The sequence below is a fragment of the Trichechus manatus genome, unplaced genomic scaffold (assembly GCF_000243295.1).
Source record: "Trichechus manatus latirostris isolate Lorelei unplaced genomic scaffold, TriManLat1.0 scaffold00011, whole genome shotgun sequence".
NCBI classification, from domain to species: domain Eukaryota; kingdom Metazoa; phylum Chordata; class Mammalia; order Sirenia; family Trichechidae; genus Trichechus; species Trichechus manatus.
The window spans coordinates 6,550,807-6,570,905 of record NW_004443947.1 but is presented as its reverse complement, the minus strand read 5'-3'; the positions used below and the strand labels follow the sequence as shown (position 1 = coordinate 6,570,905).

The 20,099-nt window shown below is 47.6% G+C and overlaps 1 protein-coding gene across 1 annotated transcript in view; it reads left to right on the top strand.

The window, feature by feature from the left end:
* ERGIC1 (endoplasmic reticulum-golgi intermediate compartment 1) overlaps positions 1 to 20,099 on the top strand; it is a 48,231-nt gene that overhangs the window by 22,892 nt on the left and 5,240 nt on the right. The window contains 2 exon segments of the mRNA XM_012554121.2: positions 3,171 to 3,271; positions 6,597 to 6,719. Of these exon segments, the coding sequence (XP_012409575.1) occupies positions 3,171 to 3,271; positions 6,597 to 6,719 (224 nt within the window).

Sequence of the window (20,099 nt, the reverse complement as noted above, 5' to 3'; positions counted from 1 at the left end):
TTCATATTTAAAGCTCATTTCTTGTAGACAGAACCTAATTGATTATTGCTTTTTAAATCCAATCTGATAATCTCTGTCTTTTGAGATTTTTAGAACATTTGTATTTACTGTGGTTATTGATATCGTTAGGTTTACCTCAGGTAAACCTCAGTAAATTTAACATTTTTGAGTGTATAACTCTTTTTTGAGGGGGGCTGTCCGGTGTATTGTAGGATGCAACATGCTTGGCCTCTACCCACCTGATGCTAGTAGCACTCCTACCAGTTGTGACAACCAAAAATAACTACAACCATTGTCAAATATCCTATGAGTTCTTCCCAGAGAGCAAATCAACAGGGAAGGAAGATTTACAAGGTTACCCAGTGGAATTTCATGATTACAATAAAGCAATGACTGCTGTGTGTGGAAAAAAGAAGAAGAAGAAGAAGTAAGGCCTGGCTATCTGCTTCCAAAAGGTCACAGTCTTGAAAACCCAATGGCGTGCAGTTCTACTCTGCATGCATGGAGTCACCACAAGTCGGAATCAACTCGACAGCAACTAACAATAGCAACAACATGTATATATATATATGTATGTACATATGCACATACAGATATACATGACACTTATAAGTAGAAATTTGAACCCCATCTCAATATTTGAAGCTGCTAAGGAATGATTGTTTATTTTCTTTTTTAGCTATGATGACGACAATGTTTTTTTCATTTAAGAGTTCTTATCTTTTAGGGAGACATACTGAAATTTTTATGGATCAATCAATGAGATGTCTGGGATTTGCTTCAAAATAAAAGGGGGAGGAGTGGTGAGGTAGAGAGAAACTAGACAGGCCATGTGTTGATCAGTGTGGAAGCTGGGGCAGTGGGTACGTGGGGTTTGTTATACAATTCTGTTTTGTATTATGTTTGTAAGTTTCCATAATAAAATGTTTGAAGGGAAAGAGGGAATGTGAAGGGTCTGCAAGCCTACCTGGATCAGGTTGGAGCCAGGAGCTGCTAGGAGAGGCCAGTTAACAAGGAACCTACACGGGGGTAAATAGTAGGCATTGGCAAGTTGTATCAAAGTTGATCAAAGGCCTTAAAAATGATCATTCCCTTTGAGTCACTGAGTCTACTGATAGGAGAGTAAGCTAAGGAAATAAGAGAGTGCAGAAATTTAGGAAAATCGTGTTCATTTAGTCATTGCTGACATGAATGAAAATAAGAGATGGTGTCAGAGTCCTGGGTTGGTTGAGTACATTGTCCGTGCCCACGCTGGAATGTGTGCAGCCACTGACTGCCATGTGTCTGAAGCTCGCTTGCATTCAGGCTGCAAACATTTATTGAGCCCCTAGGGTCACCATGAGTCGGAATCAACTCAACGGCAGTGGGTTTGGTTTTTTTGTTTGTTTGTTTTTTCACTGTGTGCCAGGCAATTGCTGGGTGTGGGGATATGGAGGGGACTAAAACACTGTCTCTGTGGAGCTTGCATCCTCTGTCTTTGACCAAAAGATGTTCGTCATGTTCAGTTCTTAGAAGAAAGTACAGAATGATCCTATGTTAGTAAAACGTAAATGTATGTATAAACATATACAAAGTCCAGCAGTTTATGCACAAGAATGCTAACCACAGTTTTCTATAGAGGGTGGGTTTATCAATGTGTTGTTTTTTTTTTTTTTGTAATCACCTGTATTTTATACACATTTTAGTGAGAATATTAGAGGTGGGGGAAAATGCTTTTCATAAGGTATTTACTCTTTCATTCCTTTGAGTTTTTAAGCCAGGGCATTGGGCATTTGGGCCACTAGGTTTCAAGTGTGGACTTTGGGCTCCTGGGTTAAAATGTGGGTTGTGAGCTGCACCTGCACCCCAGATCCACTGAGTGGGGGAAATCTTGCAGGGGTGAAGCCCAGGAGTCTGCCTGTTAAATACCAGATATTCTAGTGCTCCTGGCCTCTGAGGACCACTGCCGGGTTGAGCAGAGGACTATTGGGGGTCTTCATGGACTTAACCTTGGCTACAAGGTTTTTTCCCACATTTTCAGAGAGTCGGGTCTCAAAACCATTTACAAAGTCCTGTCCACCCTAAGGTACAGCATGGGCAGGAAGAGCAGGGAGGGAGTGAGCCAGGGGCCATGAACGTTCTCTGTATTTATTGCCTGCCCTCTCACAGAAGATAAGTCCAAGGACCCTGGAATGACTCGGCTATGAGACTCAGAGTAGAACCCACAGGCCTCAATTTCTGTATTGCTTTTAACTCCGTAGTCTCCAAACTGAAATTCTAGAAAGCAGTAATGGAAGGGTCCTTGAGCTTCTCTTAGCATCCCAGAAGGCCCAAGAGAATTCACAGCTTTCCTGGGTGGTACTGGCAGCTTTGAGCCAGCATTCTGTCAGCCTAGTGTTCAACTCTGGTGACTTCATGCTTATCAGAAGCTGATTCATCTGTTCTCCTTTCATGCCTCTGTCCACTCATCCTTCCATCCGTCCATTCATTCAATAAGCATCTGCCACCATCCACTCCATACCAGGCCCTGTGAGGGGCTCTGGGGACACAGAGATGAGTAAGGCATGGTCCCTGCCCTCAGCATCCTCCTCACCCAGTGGGGGAGGGGGGAGGAGAGAGTTACAGTAGAATAGGACAGGACTACAGTGGAGGGAGAATTTATCTTTCATGAATGGAAAATCCAGAGAGAAATTAATCAATTCTTCATAGATGTACTTTTTCTGAGAGGTGGACTCTTTCTGGTTAAAACTTAAACCCAGTTTGTTTGAAAAGTAAAAAAAAAAAATCAAACAATTCTAGAGGCTAACACTGCAAACAGTTTCTTGGGTACCTTTCTAGAAAATTCTTATATATGTTCACACATATATATGTAGGAAGAGTCTTCCCCTGCCCCAATACGTGGAAAATTATTATCCACCCTCTCTGTTCTGTAATTGGGTTCTTTGCCCTTAACAATGCCTCTTGGAGGTTGTCTTCCCTCAGCACCCACTCTTTAATGGGTTGATGGACATTTGTGTTGTTTCCAGAATGTTAATATTATAACCAGTTCAGGAGTGAAGATCCTGAGAGGTGGAATCTTTCTGTTCCCAGGGTGAGAACATGTGAAAACATGGGGAATGATTTCCCTGGTAATAAATGACATAGAAAGAGCTGCCCATAGCCCACCTTCATCTTGTATGTCCTTCCCGCAGCCCTCGCTTCCCACGACTACATCCTGAAGATCGTGCCCACGGTGTATGAGGACAAGAGTGGCAAGCAGCGGTTCTCATACCAGTACACGGTGGCCAACAAGGTGCGTGGGGCTGTGGGTGGGCCCAGCCGTGTGCAATTGCGCCCTCTGCTGGTGGAGAGTAGGGTTGACAAGCGGCTGGCTCCCTTTCCTCTGGTCCACTTCAGGAGGCCTTTCCTGTGGCATCTCTGGCCAGGCTGTGTCTCCGGGTAAAGATGAAAGGCCCAGTGCCTGCACTCAAGGTGGTCTCAGAGTCAAGGGAAGAAAATCTAATCAGGATACAGGTGTGATCTGTTTCAGGAAGAGCAGACAGGTGACCTCCCTGAAACGTTCCAGGAGTTACAAGCATCTCCGTGCCCTGTACCTGGGCCCGGTCCTTCACACTCACAGCCTGATTGCTTAGTACCAGAGGTGCTTCAGCTCTCGGTTGCAAGCACTTTATCTAAAATCACCAGGATGGCCGTTGATAACTTGGCTGTTAACAGAAATGTCCCAGGAACCAGCATACATCATGGAGGAGCAGGCAGGCTTCCGTGGAAAGCAGAGCATGGTCAGAGCAATGGAAAGGGATGACCCAGTAGTTAGTGGTTTCAAACCAAGACAGACTCAGGCTTCCCCGGAGAAGACACTGCCAATGTGACATGAATGTCCAAAGCCCATTGGTAGGTGTCCCCCCTAGACCCTGACAGATGGCACTGCCCACTGCACCACCAGAACTCTCCTTTTTCTTCTGTTCCATGACTTTAAGTGATCCATTGTTTAGCCCAATTAAGTATAATAATAATAACAGCAGGAGGAGGAGCTATCACTTACTGAGTACTTATTATGGGCTAGGCAATATGCTAAACTCCCTGCCTCCGTCATCTTTTTGAATTATCATGACAGCTCTGAGGTTGAGACACTTATTGTCCCCATTTTACAGATTTGGCCACCGAGGCACAGAGAGGTGGTTATAGAGCTATATAAAGTGACCTAGTAGGGATTAGAAACGGGTTATTTTTGCGCTCCAGAGCCTGGACTCTTGATCACAGTATCACCCACTCATTCCGAGTGAGGGGTCATTGAGTCTGCCAGCCTGGGGACCACTCTCTTGGTGACTTGGTGTCCATCTGCTCTGATCCACCTAGGTTGATGTTCCAGTGTAACTCTGCCAGAGGAGTCCTCTCTTTTATTCACTGTTTTATGGAGCTGCAAGGGCTGACAGCATCTAATGGGACAAGTCACATAACCTCTCTGTGCCTCAGTTTACTCGTTTGGAAATGGAAGTGCCCACCTCATAAGACTGTAGTCAAATGTGGCAATGTTTTCAAATCTTCTGGTACCTACTGCTTCTATTTTTCCTTATTTGTCTCTGTCCCTCAGCTCTGGGCTATGACCCAGACAGCATCCCTGTCCTATCAGTTCTCCCTGGAGAAAACTGATCTTTCTTTGCCCAGGGCTCCTTCCCCAAGGCTTTGGCAAGGGCCTAGCGGCCAGAACAACTTGCTCAGCTTTCTCTGTGGCTCCAGCCCCAGATTGCCGTGGGAGCAACACTGCGTATATCAGGCTGGCGGCAGTCCAGCGGGGCGGTGAGGTCTGGGTGTCATCACTCTGAGCACAGGCCCTAGCATTGGGGGCTGACATTGCCCCAGTGGTTCAGCATGGTCCCTGTTGTTGCAGACCAATAAGACCAACCCAGAGGTTTTCAGCACTCTGAAGTGTCCAAACCAGAGAGGTTCTGTGGGTCATCATCCCAGACCTCTAAGCACTTAGATGGAGACACCAAAGCCCTAGGGGAGGGAGGGACTGGCCCAAGGCACACTATAAATCCAGCCCCTTGGCTTCCCTTAAGTTCCTGCTGTGTGTGTCCCCGGGAACGGTTGTGGGAGGGCTGTGTCCCCTGGCTCTCTAGTTCTGGTTTTCTCGTTTTTTTTTAAGAAGCGCACTCCCGATGGTGGCCTTTATACCTATCTGGCATACACACACACATGCATGCACACACACACACCCTGCAGGACTCCTGCTTACCCGTCATATGTAGCTCAGAATGTCCCCCCCTTGGCAAGTCTTCTACCCACCCGTGAAGAGAGCTGGGCGTTAGTTCAGGCCCCCTCAGCTCTCTACATCCCTCCATCACCGCTATCACCGCATATACTGTTCCTGCGTTAGGGATATTCTTGAGTTTGTCTCCTCCACACAGTGACCCCCTCTGGGGGAGGGGCAGGGTTACTCACCTGAGGGTGCACAGCAGCCGCCACAGGGCCAGCACAGAGGCCGAACCAATGAATGAATTTTGGGTGGCCCAGGAGTTGAAGAGTATGAAAAGAAGAAGGAAATAGGCCTTTACTCAGACTGAGCCAAAATCATTTTTTTTCCTTTCTGTCTCTGCTCTCAGACTCACATTTTGATTCTGGGGCTGCTTACAACTCATAGGGTCAGTTTCCAAGCAGCAAAGGGTCAAAAATGCCCCACCGGGGGCTGTGGGGACCATGGTCTCGGGGAACATCTACCTCAATTGGCATAACACAGTTTATAAAGATGTTGTACGTTCTACCTTGGTGAGTAGCGTCCGGGGTCTTAAAAGCCTGTGAGCAGCCATCTAAAATACTCCACTGGTCTCACCCCTTTGGGAGCAAGGGCGAATGAAGAAAATAAGATAAAAGGAAAAGATTAGTCCAAAGGACTAATGGACCATAACTACCATGGCCTCCACCAGACTGAGTCCAGTACAACTAGATGGTGCCTGGCTACCACCACTGACTGCTCTGACCGGGATCACAACAGAGTGTTCCAGACAGAGCTGGAGAGAAATGTAGAACAAAATTCTAACTCCCAAAAAAAGACCAGACTTACTGGCCTGACAGAGACTAGAGAAACCCCAAGAGTATAGCCCCCGGACACCCTTTTAGCTCAGTAATGAAGTCCCTCCCGAGGTTCACTCTTCAGGCAAAGATTAGACAGCCCCATAAAACAAAACGAGACTAATGCAGCACAACCGTCCAGAGACAAGGACTAGAAGGCAGGAGGGGACAGGAAAGCTGGTAATAGGGAACCCAAGGTTGAGAAGGGAGAGTGTTGATATGTCGTGGGGTTTTTAACCATTGTTATAAAACAATATGTGTACCAACTGTTTAATGAGAAACTATTTGTTCTGTAAACCTTCATCTAAAGTACAATAAATAAATAAAAAAATGCCTCACCGGTGTTGCCTGTTCAGGTGCCAGAGGGCCGCGCCTAGAACCCTGGCGGATGGAGATGGTGAGTGGCGTTCGCTCCCTCTGCGGCGGCGAGAGGGAATAAAGCCTATTCTCGAGGGTTCTGGGGGACCCTCCTGAATCCAACTGTCCCCACCGTGAGACAGTTTGTACCTCTTATTCTCACGCCCCCCTTTTGTCTTCCTCCCCTGCAGGAGTACGTGGCCTACAGCCACACGGGGCGCATCATCCCCGCCATCTGGTTCCGATACGACCTCAGCCCCATCACCGTCAAGTATACGGAGCGACGGCAGCCTCTGTACAGGTTCATCACCACGGTGAGTGGGCAGGGTGGGCTTCACGTGCAGCGGCTAGGCTGGGGCTCAGGCTGAATACCTGGGGCTCCGGCCGCAAGGATGCTGAGACACATAATCAGAATCACATCCCTATTGATGACTTGACATCAAAAAAATGACTTCCAGAGTGAATGCCACAAAATCAATTTAATCCCTTAAGTCTCTGTGTAGCTCAATTAGATGTTTATGATTCTTCTCCAGGTTTGTTTTATACAGAAATTATTCTTAGCAGGGTTTATCCTTTTCTGTGTAAATTTTACTGTGTAGATGTAACTGATTTTTTTTCCATATCTAATTTCCAATTATAGTCGCCAATACTGTCAGGTTTTTTTTTTTTTTCCCCTCTTTCCTGCCTCCTCTCTTTATTTTGTTTTCTTTTTCCTTTCTCTTACTGTTCTTTCTTTTTTGCTATTGTCTCTACTGAGTCCAGTTTTCTCTGGGTAGCTTCAGTGATGTCAGTGTTCTTTTGTGCTGTTATTTCTATCAAGTCTAGTATTTCCTGGCTTCCCATTCAAAATGTCCTTGGGGTCAGAACAGGGAGATCACCGTGCCTAGCTTCAGTTAATTGACCTAGGAGATGTTTGGTAAGCCAGAATCAGCTGAGATGGAAGAGTCAGGATGGTTTTCGCCACCTCACAGACTTGGAAAACTGAGGCCTGCAGATGAATGAATGTAGCGTTGAAAGGCAGTAATAATTCAAGATCAGGAATCCAGTCAGGTTCTTTCATTTCATGCAGTGAATAGGTCGGTGCGACATCTTGGATTGCTTTCATGTGGCCTTTCTCATAATGGTCTTGTAACTCCCAACCAAGCGATTGGGCAGAACTGTGCAAATAAGGTAATTGTCGCCCACCAAACGGATTGGTCAGCTTTGCCATCCTGAATGGCTTAAAATGAGCTGTCCCAGAGGCGGGAAAGAGGATCTCACCACCACCACGGAAGAAGGGCCAAGAGTGGAGCACATCCTTTGAACCTAGGATCCCTGCCCTCAGAAGCTCCTGGAACCAGGAGACCGAGCAAGAGGGAGCTGTAACACTAAAGACCACGAGAAACGGCCTACAGATGAATGAATGTAGCGTTCAAAGGCCCTTATACCTCTTAATACTTTCAATAATGATTCAAGATCAGGGATACAGTGCTGCTTCTTTCATTTCCTGCTGTGAATAGGTTGGTATTAGTCAGGATTCCAGTACAGAAGAGACAGAACCCCACCTCAAGCTGGCTTAAGGGGAAGGTAGGCCTCAGGCAAGGAGCCCTGGTGGCACAATGATTAAGTACTCGGCTGCTAAGTGAAAGGTCAGCATCTTGAACCCACCAATGGCTCCATGAGAGAAAAGACCTGGCAATCTGCTCCCATAAAGATTACAGCCTAGGAAACCCTAAGGGGCAGTTCTACTCTGTCCTGTAGGGTTGCTAAGAGTTGGAATTGACTCCAGCATACAACAGTCCTCAGGCATGGCTGGATCCAGGTATGAATGTTGTCCAGAATAGGTCTCTCTCTCTTTTGATCTGCTTTCTTTGGTACTGGCTTCATTCTCAAACAGAATACACTGGTAGAAAGCATTTCTTTCTTAATAATTCCAGCCTGAGTCCTGGGTAGCGCTCTCATTGGCCCAGCTCAGGTCAGGTCCCATGCTATCCTTGTGGCCAGGGAATAGAGTGCTCCAGGTGGCCAGGCATAAGTCATGCGCCCCGTCTGGAGCCAACCCAACCCAGACCATAAGGACAAAGATTGTGAGGGATGGGGTTTCTCAAAAGAAAAGTTAAGGGCGAGTTACCAGAAGAGGGAGGAGAAGAGGGTCCTGGAAGGCAAAATGATCAGATGTCCATGACAGGGTCTGTGTTTCTGATCTATGAAATAGGAATAATAATCCCTACTCTTCCTATCTCACAGGGCCTTGAGGGGCTCAAAGGAGATGGTGAGAGGGGAATCTCTCTGCAAATATAAAAAAAAATGTGGATACAAAGGTTGTCACAAGTATAGTGCTTATATGAGCCTCAAACAACCTTTTGCTGTTCTATTTGACTATGTAAAAATTCAGAACTTGAGTTTGACAAAGGACACTTAACGTAAAGTTAAAATATTGGGCATCAATTGGGAACAGAGATATTTGCCACACATGTAAGAAAGGACTCATCTCCAGAATTTATATATAAAGAGCTCGTACAGATCCATAAAGAAAAGTTAAGCAATTAAAAAAAAAATAAAAATGGTCCAGGGCTAAGGAATGACCTTTGGCAGAGAAGGAGACCTCACTGGCAGTGAAAACATGCTCAAGGTCACTAGAAATTGGAGAAATGAGATTCAAAACAACAGGACATCAGTTCAATCTTCTCAGACTGGCAGAAACTAGAAACCTGCCAATATAAAGACAGGGGAGGGAAGTGGGGCAGGGGTACCCAGACGTACTACCAGTGCACAGGTAAATCAGTACAGCCACTTTGGTAGGAGATGCACAGACTCTTTGACCCCAACATCAGGAAATTTGTGAACAAGTGATTTTACCCAAGGCCCCTGAGAATAGCACACCAAGTAGGTCTCAGTTCTGATTCTTACGCCAGTGCTTCCACTACTACATACCCAGAATAAGACAGAAACAAAGATACAGGTATGTGAGCCATTGGTGGTTCAGTGGTAGAGTTCTCAAATCTTCTGTGTGAGAGAACCAGGTTCTGTCCTGACCAGTGCACCTCATACCCAGCCACCACCCATCTGTCAGTGGAGGCTTGTGCATTGTTATGATGCTGAGCAGGTTTCAGTGGAGCTTCCAGACTGAGACAGACTAGTAAGAAAGGCCTGGCAATCTGCTTCTGAAAATCAGCCAATGAAAACCCTATGGATCACAATAGTTTACTCTGTTGTGCATGGGGTCACCACGAATCAGGTGCCAACTCAACAACCAGCTATCGACAACAACAAGATTCAGTAGGTACCTCCCTGCCTCCATGTGGGGGTGGCTTACCCATCAGAGACCCTGGGGCCTGTGGCATTGACAGTGGCATAGAAATACCCACACCCACAGCACACTGTAGTGTTGAGAAGGCTCTTCCATGTCCCCCTTCCCATTTGCCCCTGTCTTGTAGTCAGCTGAGGCTCTGGGTGTTGAAATCCCTTGCCAAGTGGCTGAGAAATGAAGTGACTTTATTTATCTAACATTTGCTAGAGTTTATCACATGCTGGGTCCCAGGGATAGCTGAGACACATAGTCCGTGTTCTCAAAGAGTGCACATCTCGGGGAGGTGGGGAGGATGGATGAGTAAGACAAGAACGACAGTCCTGAGAGGAGGACACGCTCCCCTCTATTTGGAAAGTTCCAAGAAGGAAACCCTGAGATGGGTCTTGAAGGACGAGTAGCCCTTCCCTAGAAGGTGATGAGTGAGGGAAAGAGGTTCCGAGCAAAGGTAGTAGTAGGTGCAGAGATGCTCACCACGGCATGTCTGGTAAAGGCCACATGGTCTCCTTCAATGGGGCATTGACTCCCAGTCAGGGCAAGGTGAGCCGTTGACCTTCCAAGAGCTGAAGGTTCCAAGAAGTCACAGGGGAAAGACCTGTCCTTCATCACCCAGACAGCAAACACCTTCACGACTCCTCTTCCTTCTCCTCCTCCCTTTGACCACCAGCCTTTCCTCCATCTCTGCCCTACCCACCTCCTCTGGAGCATGGGCTGATGAAACCCAGGGCTGTGGGCCATGCTGCAGGGAACCTTCCCTATGTGGTTAAAACCAGTTGCCGTCCAGTCAGCTTCGACTCATGGTAACCCCATGTGTGTCAGAATAGAACACTACTCCATAGGGTTTCAGTGGCTGATTTTTAGAAGTAGATCACTAGGCCTTTCTTCCAAGGCACCTCTGGGTGGACTTGAACCTCCAGCCTTTCAGTTAGCAGCTGAGCACGTTAACTGTACTGCTCAGAGACTCCCTCTACGTGGTCAGTGTGGTGGTTTCTCTGAAGAAGGCCCCACACTGTCATCTTGGTTGCCACGGCAACCAAGGGGTCAGTTCCGAGTAAGACAGCCGGCTGCCCTGGTAGATGGCGTCATTGTGGAGTTTCAAAGGCCCTTGTCATAGGGCGGCAGATGTGGGGATGACGCTCATGCACATACATGCGTGCACACACAAACACACAGCACAAAGACCCCCAGGAGCCCTCAGAGGGTGGGATGGGGATGGGATGGCAGTGGAGACACCTGCTTTGGCTTCTTTTCCTCTCTTTTTAAAATCAAACACTTGTGTGTAAAGCCCCAGACCCCCAAATGGAGGCCTCTGCAAATAGCTTCTCAGAGGAACTACTGAAGAGGGGGCTTAGGCCAGGATGTCATCATGTGGCGGCTGCGAGGCTGGGGAGGCAGCTGACGGTGGGCCTGGAATGAGGAGCGGATGTAGCTGAGTGGGCGGGGGCTTGGTGGAGAGAGGCAGATGGGGCCTCCCAGCTGCACTTCAAGGTCTCAAGTACCTAGCTTACTCTGTGTTGTCCCCCAGGGTCTTATTGTCTAGAAAGGACTTGTTTATCCACAGCCTGAGTAGTGCCTTCTCCAGGAAGCCTTCCCCAGGCTGCCCAAGGTTCTTCTCTCTGGCCACCCAGGGCACCTGCTTTGTGCTATACTAGAAAATTCCATCACTAAAGGAATAAACAGATTATATTTAACAATGTGCAAGTTATTCCCTTCCAAGTGCCCCCTCCCGCACATACATTTGTCCCCTGCCCTGCCACTTGCCGAAACTCCTTTTTTGAGATTGCCTTCAAGTGGGCCTTGGTGACAGACTGAATGGCTTTGGAGGTGTCAGCTCTCCTTCCTTGTGTGGTTTATTTTATTTGGGGGGAACGGCCAGAAGTCACAAAGCACCAAACTGGGGCAGTATGCCTGTGACAGCTTTTACCCACCTCTAGAACTTACCAGATGGCAATGGCATGCTCCCTTGAGCTCTCATGCTTCTGTCATTCTTAAAGAGTTGTGCAGCTGGTGTTAACTCACGTGTTGCCCAGGGCCCTTGGTCAAGACTCAGCCTGGGAATGCGGGGGGCTGCTGCAGTAAGACCCACCCACCGGCCTTCCTCTCTACCACCCCCTACCCACTTTCCTTTGTTGTTGTTATCATTAGCTGCTTTGGACTTCCCCCAACTCATGGCAACCCTGTGCACAACAGAACAAAAAGCTGCCTGGTACCATTGTGATCCATAGCGTTTCCCTTGGCTGGTTTTCAGAAGTAGACCACCAGGCCTTTCTTCCGAGTCCATCTTAGTCTAGAAGCTCCTCTGAAACCCGTTCAGCATCAGAGTAGCTTGCAAACCTCTGCTGACAGATTGGTGATTGTTACATATGAGGTACACTGGCCAGCAAGTGAACCCGGGTCTCCTGCATAGAAGGTGAGAATTCTACCCCTGAACCACCGCTTACCCCCTCACCCCCACCACTCTCCTTACCAGTGAGATCATCCAAACTCTAGATTGCCTGTGCATGAGCTCCCAAATCTGCTTCACCTCGTTGTCCCCAGCATCCAGCATAGGGTTTGGCTTGGACACAGATGCTCAGAATGTACAAGTGACAGCTGCTTGAGTAAGTGACCATAATAGCTATTCTTATTAAGCACTGCTATGTGCTGGGTAATTTTACAGTTATCTCCTTGGCCCCTCCTAGCAACCTCCAACATAAATAATGTCAGTCCTGTTTTATATATGAATTAAGTGAGACTCAGAGAGGTGAAGTAACCCATCTAAGATCACACAGCTAGTAAACGGCAAGGCTGAAGCTTGACCCCAATCCTGCCTCTACTGCCCACATCCCACCCCCAGCTTGGGAGCCTCTATTTCTCAAGGGTGTGCCAGAAACAGATCCCCTAGAAGTCGTGGAGCCCTTGCTAAGATGCCAGGATCATTTGATATATAGACTTCCATTCCATCGAATCAGGAAGAAATAACGGGAAGCAAGCATGCACTATTAAATCACTCACACACACACACACACATACACACACCCGTTTTAAAAAAAAAAGCAAACTGTGCGTTCAAGGCTGGTTGGCTAATGGTTTGCAAGTTTTCCTGCCCATATCAGATTACCTTTTGCTCATCTGTTTGGACATCTGCAAGCATTTGCCACAGACAAAAGGTAGCAAATGACCAGGGTAGGAGGTGTTTAAGAAACATCGACAAACTTAAAACTGAGACGGTTTCACCCACTGAGGGTCTGTGAGTTGAAAAAGTTGTGAGCTGCCATCGAGTCGGCTTCTGACTCATGGCAGCCCCGTGCACAACAGAACGGAATGCTGCCTGGTCCTGCACCATCCCCATGATCAGTTGTGGATCAGACCATGGTGATCCGTAGGATTTTCATGGGCTAATTTTTGGAAGTAGGTGGCCACGCCTTTCTTCTTAGTCTCTTAGTCTGGAAGCTCCGCTGAAGCCTGTTGAGCATTATAGCACCACGCAAGCCTCCACTGACAGACAGTTGGTGGCTGCGTATGAGGTGCATTGGCTGGGAATCGAACCCAGTATCCTTCATGGAAGGCAAGAATTCTACCCCTGAGCCACCACTGCCCAAGTTGGGCAGTTCCCACATTATTCGGCTGGAGTGGTGGTATAGCCCTTCCAGAGCCTTCTCTGGGTAGCGTTGGTTCTCCCCTCTGCTCCACGTGCCCTGCTCAGGCTTCTCTCAGCACCTCTCTCTTCCTCTGGACTCTGAGCTCAAGGGAGGCAGGACTGGGTTTAGTCATCTCTCATCTCCAAGCCTTGCACAGAGCCGCTTATAATAAATAAGTGTCGAATAATGAACAAACAGATGGAGGAGTGTATACCTTGGTCCACTCCCCTAAGATAATTTATTATCCAAGGAGCAGAGCAGAACCTTAATTAGTAGCTCAGTTGTTGAGGCCTGGAAATGTGCAAAACCTCCACTTCAGATCCTTCCAGGGCATTGGAACTGAACTGGATCTTCCGGAAGGTTGTGTACCAGGGACAAATTGATCCAACTGAGTCTAAACACAGATATCTCAGCTGGAATATAAACTCTTGGTGCTGGCTTTTCTAAGGCAGGTTCTGAGGAATATAAGACAAGAGTAGGCTCCATTTGGCAAACTATACTTATTTTTATAGCCACGCATCTTCTTTCTTTATAAATTTTGCTGATGGGGGGGCCTTACTTCAGGATATTTGGTAGGTAAAACTTAATTGAGAAAATAAAATATGAAGAAGGCATCTATACATGAAAACAGGGACTGAGGGGAATCTTCAGGTTGGGAGTGAGGCAGGGTGGCCTAACAGAAAAAAACCAACTAGTTGAAATTGAGTCAGTTCTGACTCATGACGACCCCATGTGTGTCAGAGTAGAACTGTGCTCCATTGAGTTTTCAATGGCTGATTTTTCACCAGGCCTTTCTTCTGAGGCACCTCTGCATAGACTCAAACCACCAATCTTTCGGTTAGCAGCCAAGTGTGTTAACTGTTGCACCATCCAGGGACTTCAGCAGAAAAAGCAGGGTTTTTTTTTTTTTTTTTTTTAATTGTACTTCAGGTGAAGGCTTACAGAACAAGTAGTTTCTCATGAAACAGTAGTACACATATTGTTTTATGACATTGGTTAACAACCCCACAACATGTCACCGAAAAGGCAGGGTTTTTGAAACTGGCACTTAGTAGGTTCTTGATCAAGGTGGGGGTTTTTTTCAGGTGGGGAGGGTGGGTATTTTGCAGCTTGTAGCCACTGTAAAAATGGCAGGGAGAGGATTCTGCTCGCCTAGTCCCCTGGGCTAGGAGGTGGAGGTTCTGACAGACAGGACACCCCTGGGTGAAGACCACCACACCACCACCCCCCACCACCACCACCAGACAGACCTTCCCAGGGCCCAGTTGTCAGCTTCCCTTCTGAGACAGCCCCGCCTCTGCCCCCCCACAGAGGCACCGCCAGCGCCCTGATGTTCTCATCCCTGGCTCCAGTCTGTCTGCCGAGGGCATCCAATGGGACTCAGATTCATTATTTATTTCCTCGTACTGCGCCTTTTCCACAAGCTTTTAAAGCAGTACTGACTGGACGAGGAAAGGGAATTAACAGTTACTGGACACTTAGGTCACAGTAGGCAGTCAGAGTGCTCATCTCAGTCTCCACAGTGGGCGCCATTTTACAGATGAGAGAAACTGAGGTAAACTGGCTTCCCGACCAGGGTCACAGAGTTGGGATGCGTTCCCCAGACTGTGTAGTCCAGAGCCCGTGTTCTTCCCTCCCCATGGGTGTGGGTGTTGTACTTCTTCATTGCATACTATGGAAAAGTAAATGGGGTGCAGGGATGGATTCGAAAGGTGTTAAGTGCTGGTGGAAAAACAGAATATGAGGAATTCAGCTCTCCAGCCTGTGAGGCTGGAACATGTCCTTTCCATATCATAAGGAATTAAGACAAGTAATTAAAATGCAAAGGGAAACACACACACACCTTTTTTAAAAGTAGACAAACTGACCTCATTTCAGCCACAGTAGAAGGTTGACAAGTTGTTAGAACCTCAGGGAGGAAGTCAGTGCTTAAGAACAAAGGGGCATTATTGATGCCTTCTGATGAAAGCAAATTAATGTGCTTCTTTCAGACTCACTGGGGCCTGGATATCGAATTATCCCTGTTTTTATTTCTGCAGCTGTGGCTGCTGACCAGAGTAGGTTGCCTGTGCAGCTGTGGTGGACCTTCCTGGCTCAGCGGCCCTGCTCCCTCATCCCCCTCTGGGAGGTGGCTGCCCCTCCTCTGTCCAGTTATCCCCGTCTTGGGGCCTGTTTGGGAGACACCAGAGCATGGCAGTGGTGAGGGACCAAGGAAACAGGCATTGGAGGGTGTATGTGTGACATGGACACTTTCATTCAGTCCCTACAACAGCCTTGATGGGTGGTTATTAGTCTTCCTATTTTTAAAGGTAAGGAAACTGAGGCACATGGAGCTAAGGTGATGCAACTAGCTCCTAATATGGGAAGGGTCCAAACCAAGTTCTGTCAGACTCCAAAGCCCACACTCTCTCCATAACACCTGGTGCCTCCCAGCCTAGGGCTAGACTTCCCAGACTCAAGGTCCCCAAGGTGCCCAAGATCAAGAGGGGAAGGTATGCCTCCTGCCTGCCTCATCCTGAGTCTCCTCCTCCACGCCCACCGTTTTCATCGGCACTGCCTTCCCCCAGCTCCTGGATGACACCCTGTGAGTCACCTTTGCACTCCGCCTTGGATGTAGAATTGTGCTCCTTTCCTGATCAAGCCATACATTCATTCAGTCTCATTCATTCTTTCTCACTCATTCACTCACTTTTTTACTTTATTCAACAAACAAGTATTTAGCACCTGCTGTGTATCAGTTTCTTCTGCAATCACTACCCTGGACATTCAGGAAAAAGAGAATTTAAGCAATAGGGTTGAGATAGGGCCTTGGGGAGATACCAGGAGCTCCCCAGCTGGCCAAAGAGTACAAACAACCTCTAGCCAGAGGTACTTTACCCTAGAGGGATGTTTTTCATCATAGACACTTCTTGTTGCTCACCTAAAGCAATGTCCTGTCTAGGCTTCCGCTACCCTGTCTGTAGAATGGTTGCTGGATGGCTTTAGGGGGCCCTTGGAGCACTTTGGTGCTGTGCAACTGCAAAGAATCTGCCTGCCTGCCTGCCTGCCTGCCGCTATGGTGCCTGGGCTTGCTGTGTAGCACTTAGGTCTTTCCATGAATTCACTTGTGCTCTGCATAGTATGGCAAGTGAAGAATGGAACTCGAGACCCAAAGGGCTGCTCTGGAGAATAAGTGATATTTTAGCTACTTTTCTGGCTAGGGTGGGTCCCAGAGAGATGAAGAAAATTCCAGATCTTAGCAACAAGGTTGGAACCTTCAGGTCAGCCAGAAAATGAGCCCAAGGTATCATTTACTAAGCACCTTCTAACTGCTAAATACAGTAATCAATGGGGCAGAAAGTAATCCGACAAGGTAGGAGTGGTTTTCCCATTTTATAGATGAGGAAACTAAGGCCCAGAAAGGTTAGGAAGCTCTCCCAAGGCCAGAGTTAGTAAGTGACAGCCACGATTCAGGCTCAGGCCTACCCTGCCTGCCAACCTCCAAACATTGAGCTCTTTCTGCTGCCCCAGCAAAAAAGGCCCCAGTGGACTCGACAGCCCTCACCTTGCCCACTCCCTGTGCTGGAGTCCACCTTGACCATGTACAGCAAGAAAGGACACGCCTCCCTTCCTTGCCCTCTGCACCCCCACAGAGGCCCAGCTTCCTAACTCTTCTGTGTGGAGAGCAACCAAGAACCAGTTGCTATCAAACCGATTTTGACTCATGGTGACCCCATGTGTCCATGTGTGTCAGAGTAAAAACTGTGATTGATAAGAGTTTTCAGTGGCTGATTTTTCAGAAGTAAATTGCCAGGCCTTTCTTCTGAGGTGCCTCTGGGTAGACTCAAACTTCCATCTTTTTGGTTGGCAGCCAAATGCATTACCGTTTGCCCACCCAGGGACTCCTGTGGAGAGCAACAGGCTGTGGGAGTTCTTTATTTTCATTTCCTTTCTCTAGTCTGTCCTTGAGACCCATTCGGCATTTCTCTCAGCCTTATAAAGTCTGATTGTTTAATTCAGCTAAGTCATCATAAATGTGACGAAGCCTCTTATCTCCCCACCACCTATGTAGGTTCAGAATCCAAAGATAAAAATGCCATCTGAAGAAGCCTTGTGGCTACATTTTCCCATGTTTCAGACACAGAAACCATGGCACCTCACGATGAGGGACGCCATGATGGACGGTTTCTCTGGATGAGCAGTGTATAGTAAAAATCCATATGGGAGCCCCGTATGTCAACATCCAGGGAGCTCCACAGCCCAAGAGGCCCCGTAACCCTCTCCACTCACCAACCCCCCGCCTCCACCTTCCCTCACATCAGTCACAACCCTCCACTGTGAGCATGTCATGGAAGCCCTCACAGGTTAAAAATAAAATAATGAAAACAGGAGAGCCATGGCAGCATCTCTCTCAGCTTTTGAAGGACCCCCTGGAATGTTCTAGAATTTCCCCTCCCTGCACCTCAGTTGACCAGTATCCAGCCCCTTCAGTAGATGCACGATAATGGGGGCAAGTAGGGGAACATCACTAGATGCTTAACACACAGGAGCTCACCACAGGACCCCTCCTCAGCCTTAAGACTGACAGAAGCTCACTCTGCAACTTTGGGCCAGTGGCTTAGCAGCTTCCATGTTCTGAAGGCCTCAGTTTCCCCCCAGGGTGTGTGTTTTCCTCTGTACATCAATGTGTGTGTTGTTTCCCTCTGCTGTGGGCCAACCCCATGAAAGGAGGCTTCAGACTGGGTGCCAGGTGTATGTGAGTCATAGGCTCTCGGGTTCCAAAGTGTATGTAGATGAATACAGATGTATGTGTGTGTCTGTGTGGAGATTTTTTATTTTTTGCTCCACCGCACTTAAGTCACATTTTCCTACCCTCCGATGCAAGGTCTAAAAGCATTCTGCGGTATAAATCTCCCATCATCTGATCCACTCTACCAAAATAAAACCAGCTACCCTGCCGTCATCGTTTCTGAAAAGTGCCCCTGCGTCATGCTCTGAGGCTGGCAGGGAGAGGCCTTGCCCGCTTGAAACACTTACTAATAATCCCCCCAGCGCCCCCCAGCCGCTTCACTCCCTGGGGGGCTGCTCTGGTTTCTCGGGCTGTTATTACTGGAACACCAGCTGCTCCACTTAAAACTCCTCCATACAGACCTGCACTGTCCGTCTTGGGCCTCACAGGCCTCTGCTTAGCTCATCTCATGGAAATATCGTTTTAAAAATAAATGCCAGCTCAATTCACACTTCCCTCTCACCTTCATGGTCTCTCCTCACCTCCCACTATTTGGCACCAGTGGGCCCATGGAGGCGCTCGTCTCTCGGAGTCCTCAGCAGTTGTATATCAGTGACTAGCCGTGCATCCGGAGATGCCTGGTGCCTCCAGGGCTGCTAGTGGCCTCATGGACCCTCTGGCCTGCCTAATTATTGGCTTCTTCTAGGTCTTGTGGTCATTTAAACAGTTACCATCGAGTCAGTTCCAACTCATGATGACCCCATGTGTATCAGAGTAGAACTGTGCACCATGGGGTTTTTAATCGCTGATTTTTCCTATGCAAGATCACCAGGACTTTCTTCCTAGGTGCTTCTGGGTAGACTCAAACCTCCAACCTTTCTGTTAGCAGCCATGCACGTTAACTGTTTGCACCAGCCAGGGACTCCAAAACACCAGTTGCTGTCCAGTTGACTGACTCATGGCAACCCCGTGTTTGTCAGAGTAGAACTGTGCTTCATAAGGTTTTCAATGGTGATTTTTTAGAAATAGATTGCCAGGCCTTTCTTCTCCTCCTGGGTGGACTCAAACCTCCAACCTTTGGGTTAGCAGCTGAGCATGTTAACCTTTTGTACCACCCAGGGACTCCGTGGTCATCTAAGCGTCTGTTAAATGTGACATGAGAGAAAAGGTGAGAACCTTGGCAATGTACACACTTGGTTCCTTGACTTTGCCACGCACTCACTCTGTGACCTCAGACAGGTTATTTCCCTGTCTGGACCTCATCGGTACATCAGTGAAGCGGTACCTCCCTCACGGGGCTGTGGTGCTCCTGCTGGTGCTCGGCTTATGGGGAGTGTGTGGTATTGTGTCTTATGCACTACATAAAGTAGATGCAATAGGTTTGAAGTTTCCCTGTAAACCTTCTACGAAGTCTCTTGTTTTCCATCATCCATACTTTAATTCTTTCATGTCACCAGAAAGCAATTCCTAGGCCAGAAAATGTTGAGCAAAACATAAAATTTATTTGCTAAGTCTCAAATGGAGTTCAGAAAACTTCAGAACAAAGTTAGTACTTCAATTAGTCAGGTGTTTCATGCCTGGGAAGTAGTAGGGTAGTTAAGAGCACAAATTCTGAAGTTTTGAACCCCAGCTCGGCCACTTGCTGTGACGTTGTACAATTGATTCAGCATCTCTGTGCCTCAGTTTCCTTGGCTGTAAAATAGGTATAAGAATAGTATCTACCTCCTAGGGATTCCCTGGGTGTTGCAAACTGTTCACATGCTCAGCTCCTAGCCAAAAAGTTGGAGATTCAAGTCCACCCAGAGAAACCTCAAAAGAGAGACCTGGTGATCTGCTTCTGAAAAATCAGCCACTGAAAACCCTATGGTCTCCAAAACTATTCCGCTGAGATAATCTTGGAACCTTAAACCAAAAATATCCCCTGAAATCTTCTTAAAACCAAACAGTAATTTAACTTAACTAGTAAAGAATGTCTGCCTTGAAAAGGTCATGGAAGCCCCATAGACACATCCAAACTCCCTGAGGGACTGAATTGCTGGGCGGAGGGCTCTGGGGACCATGGTCTCGGGGAACATCTAGC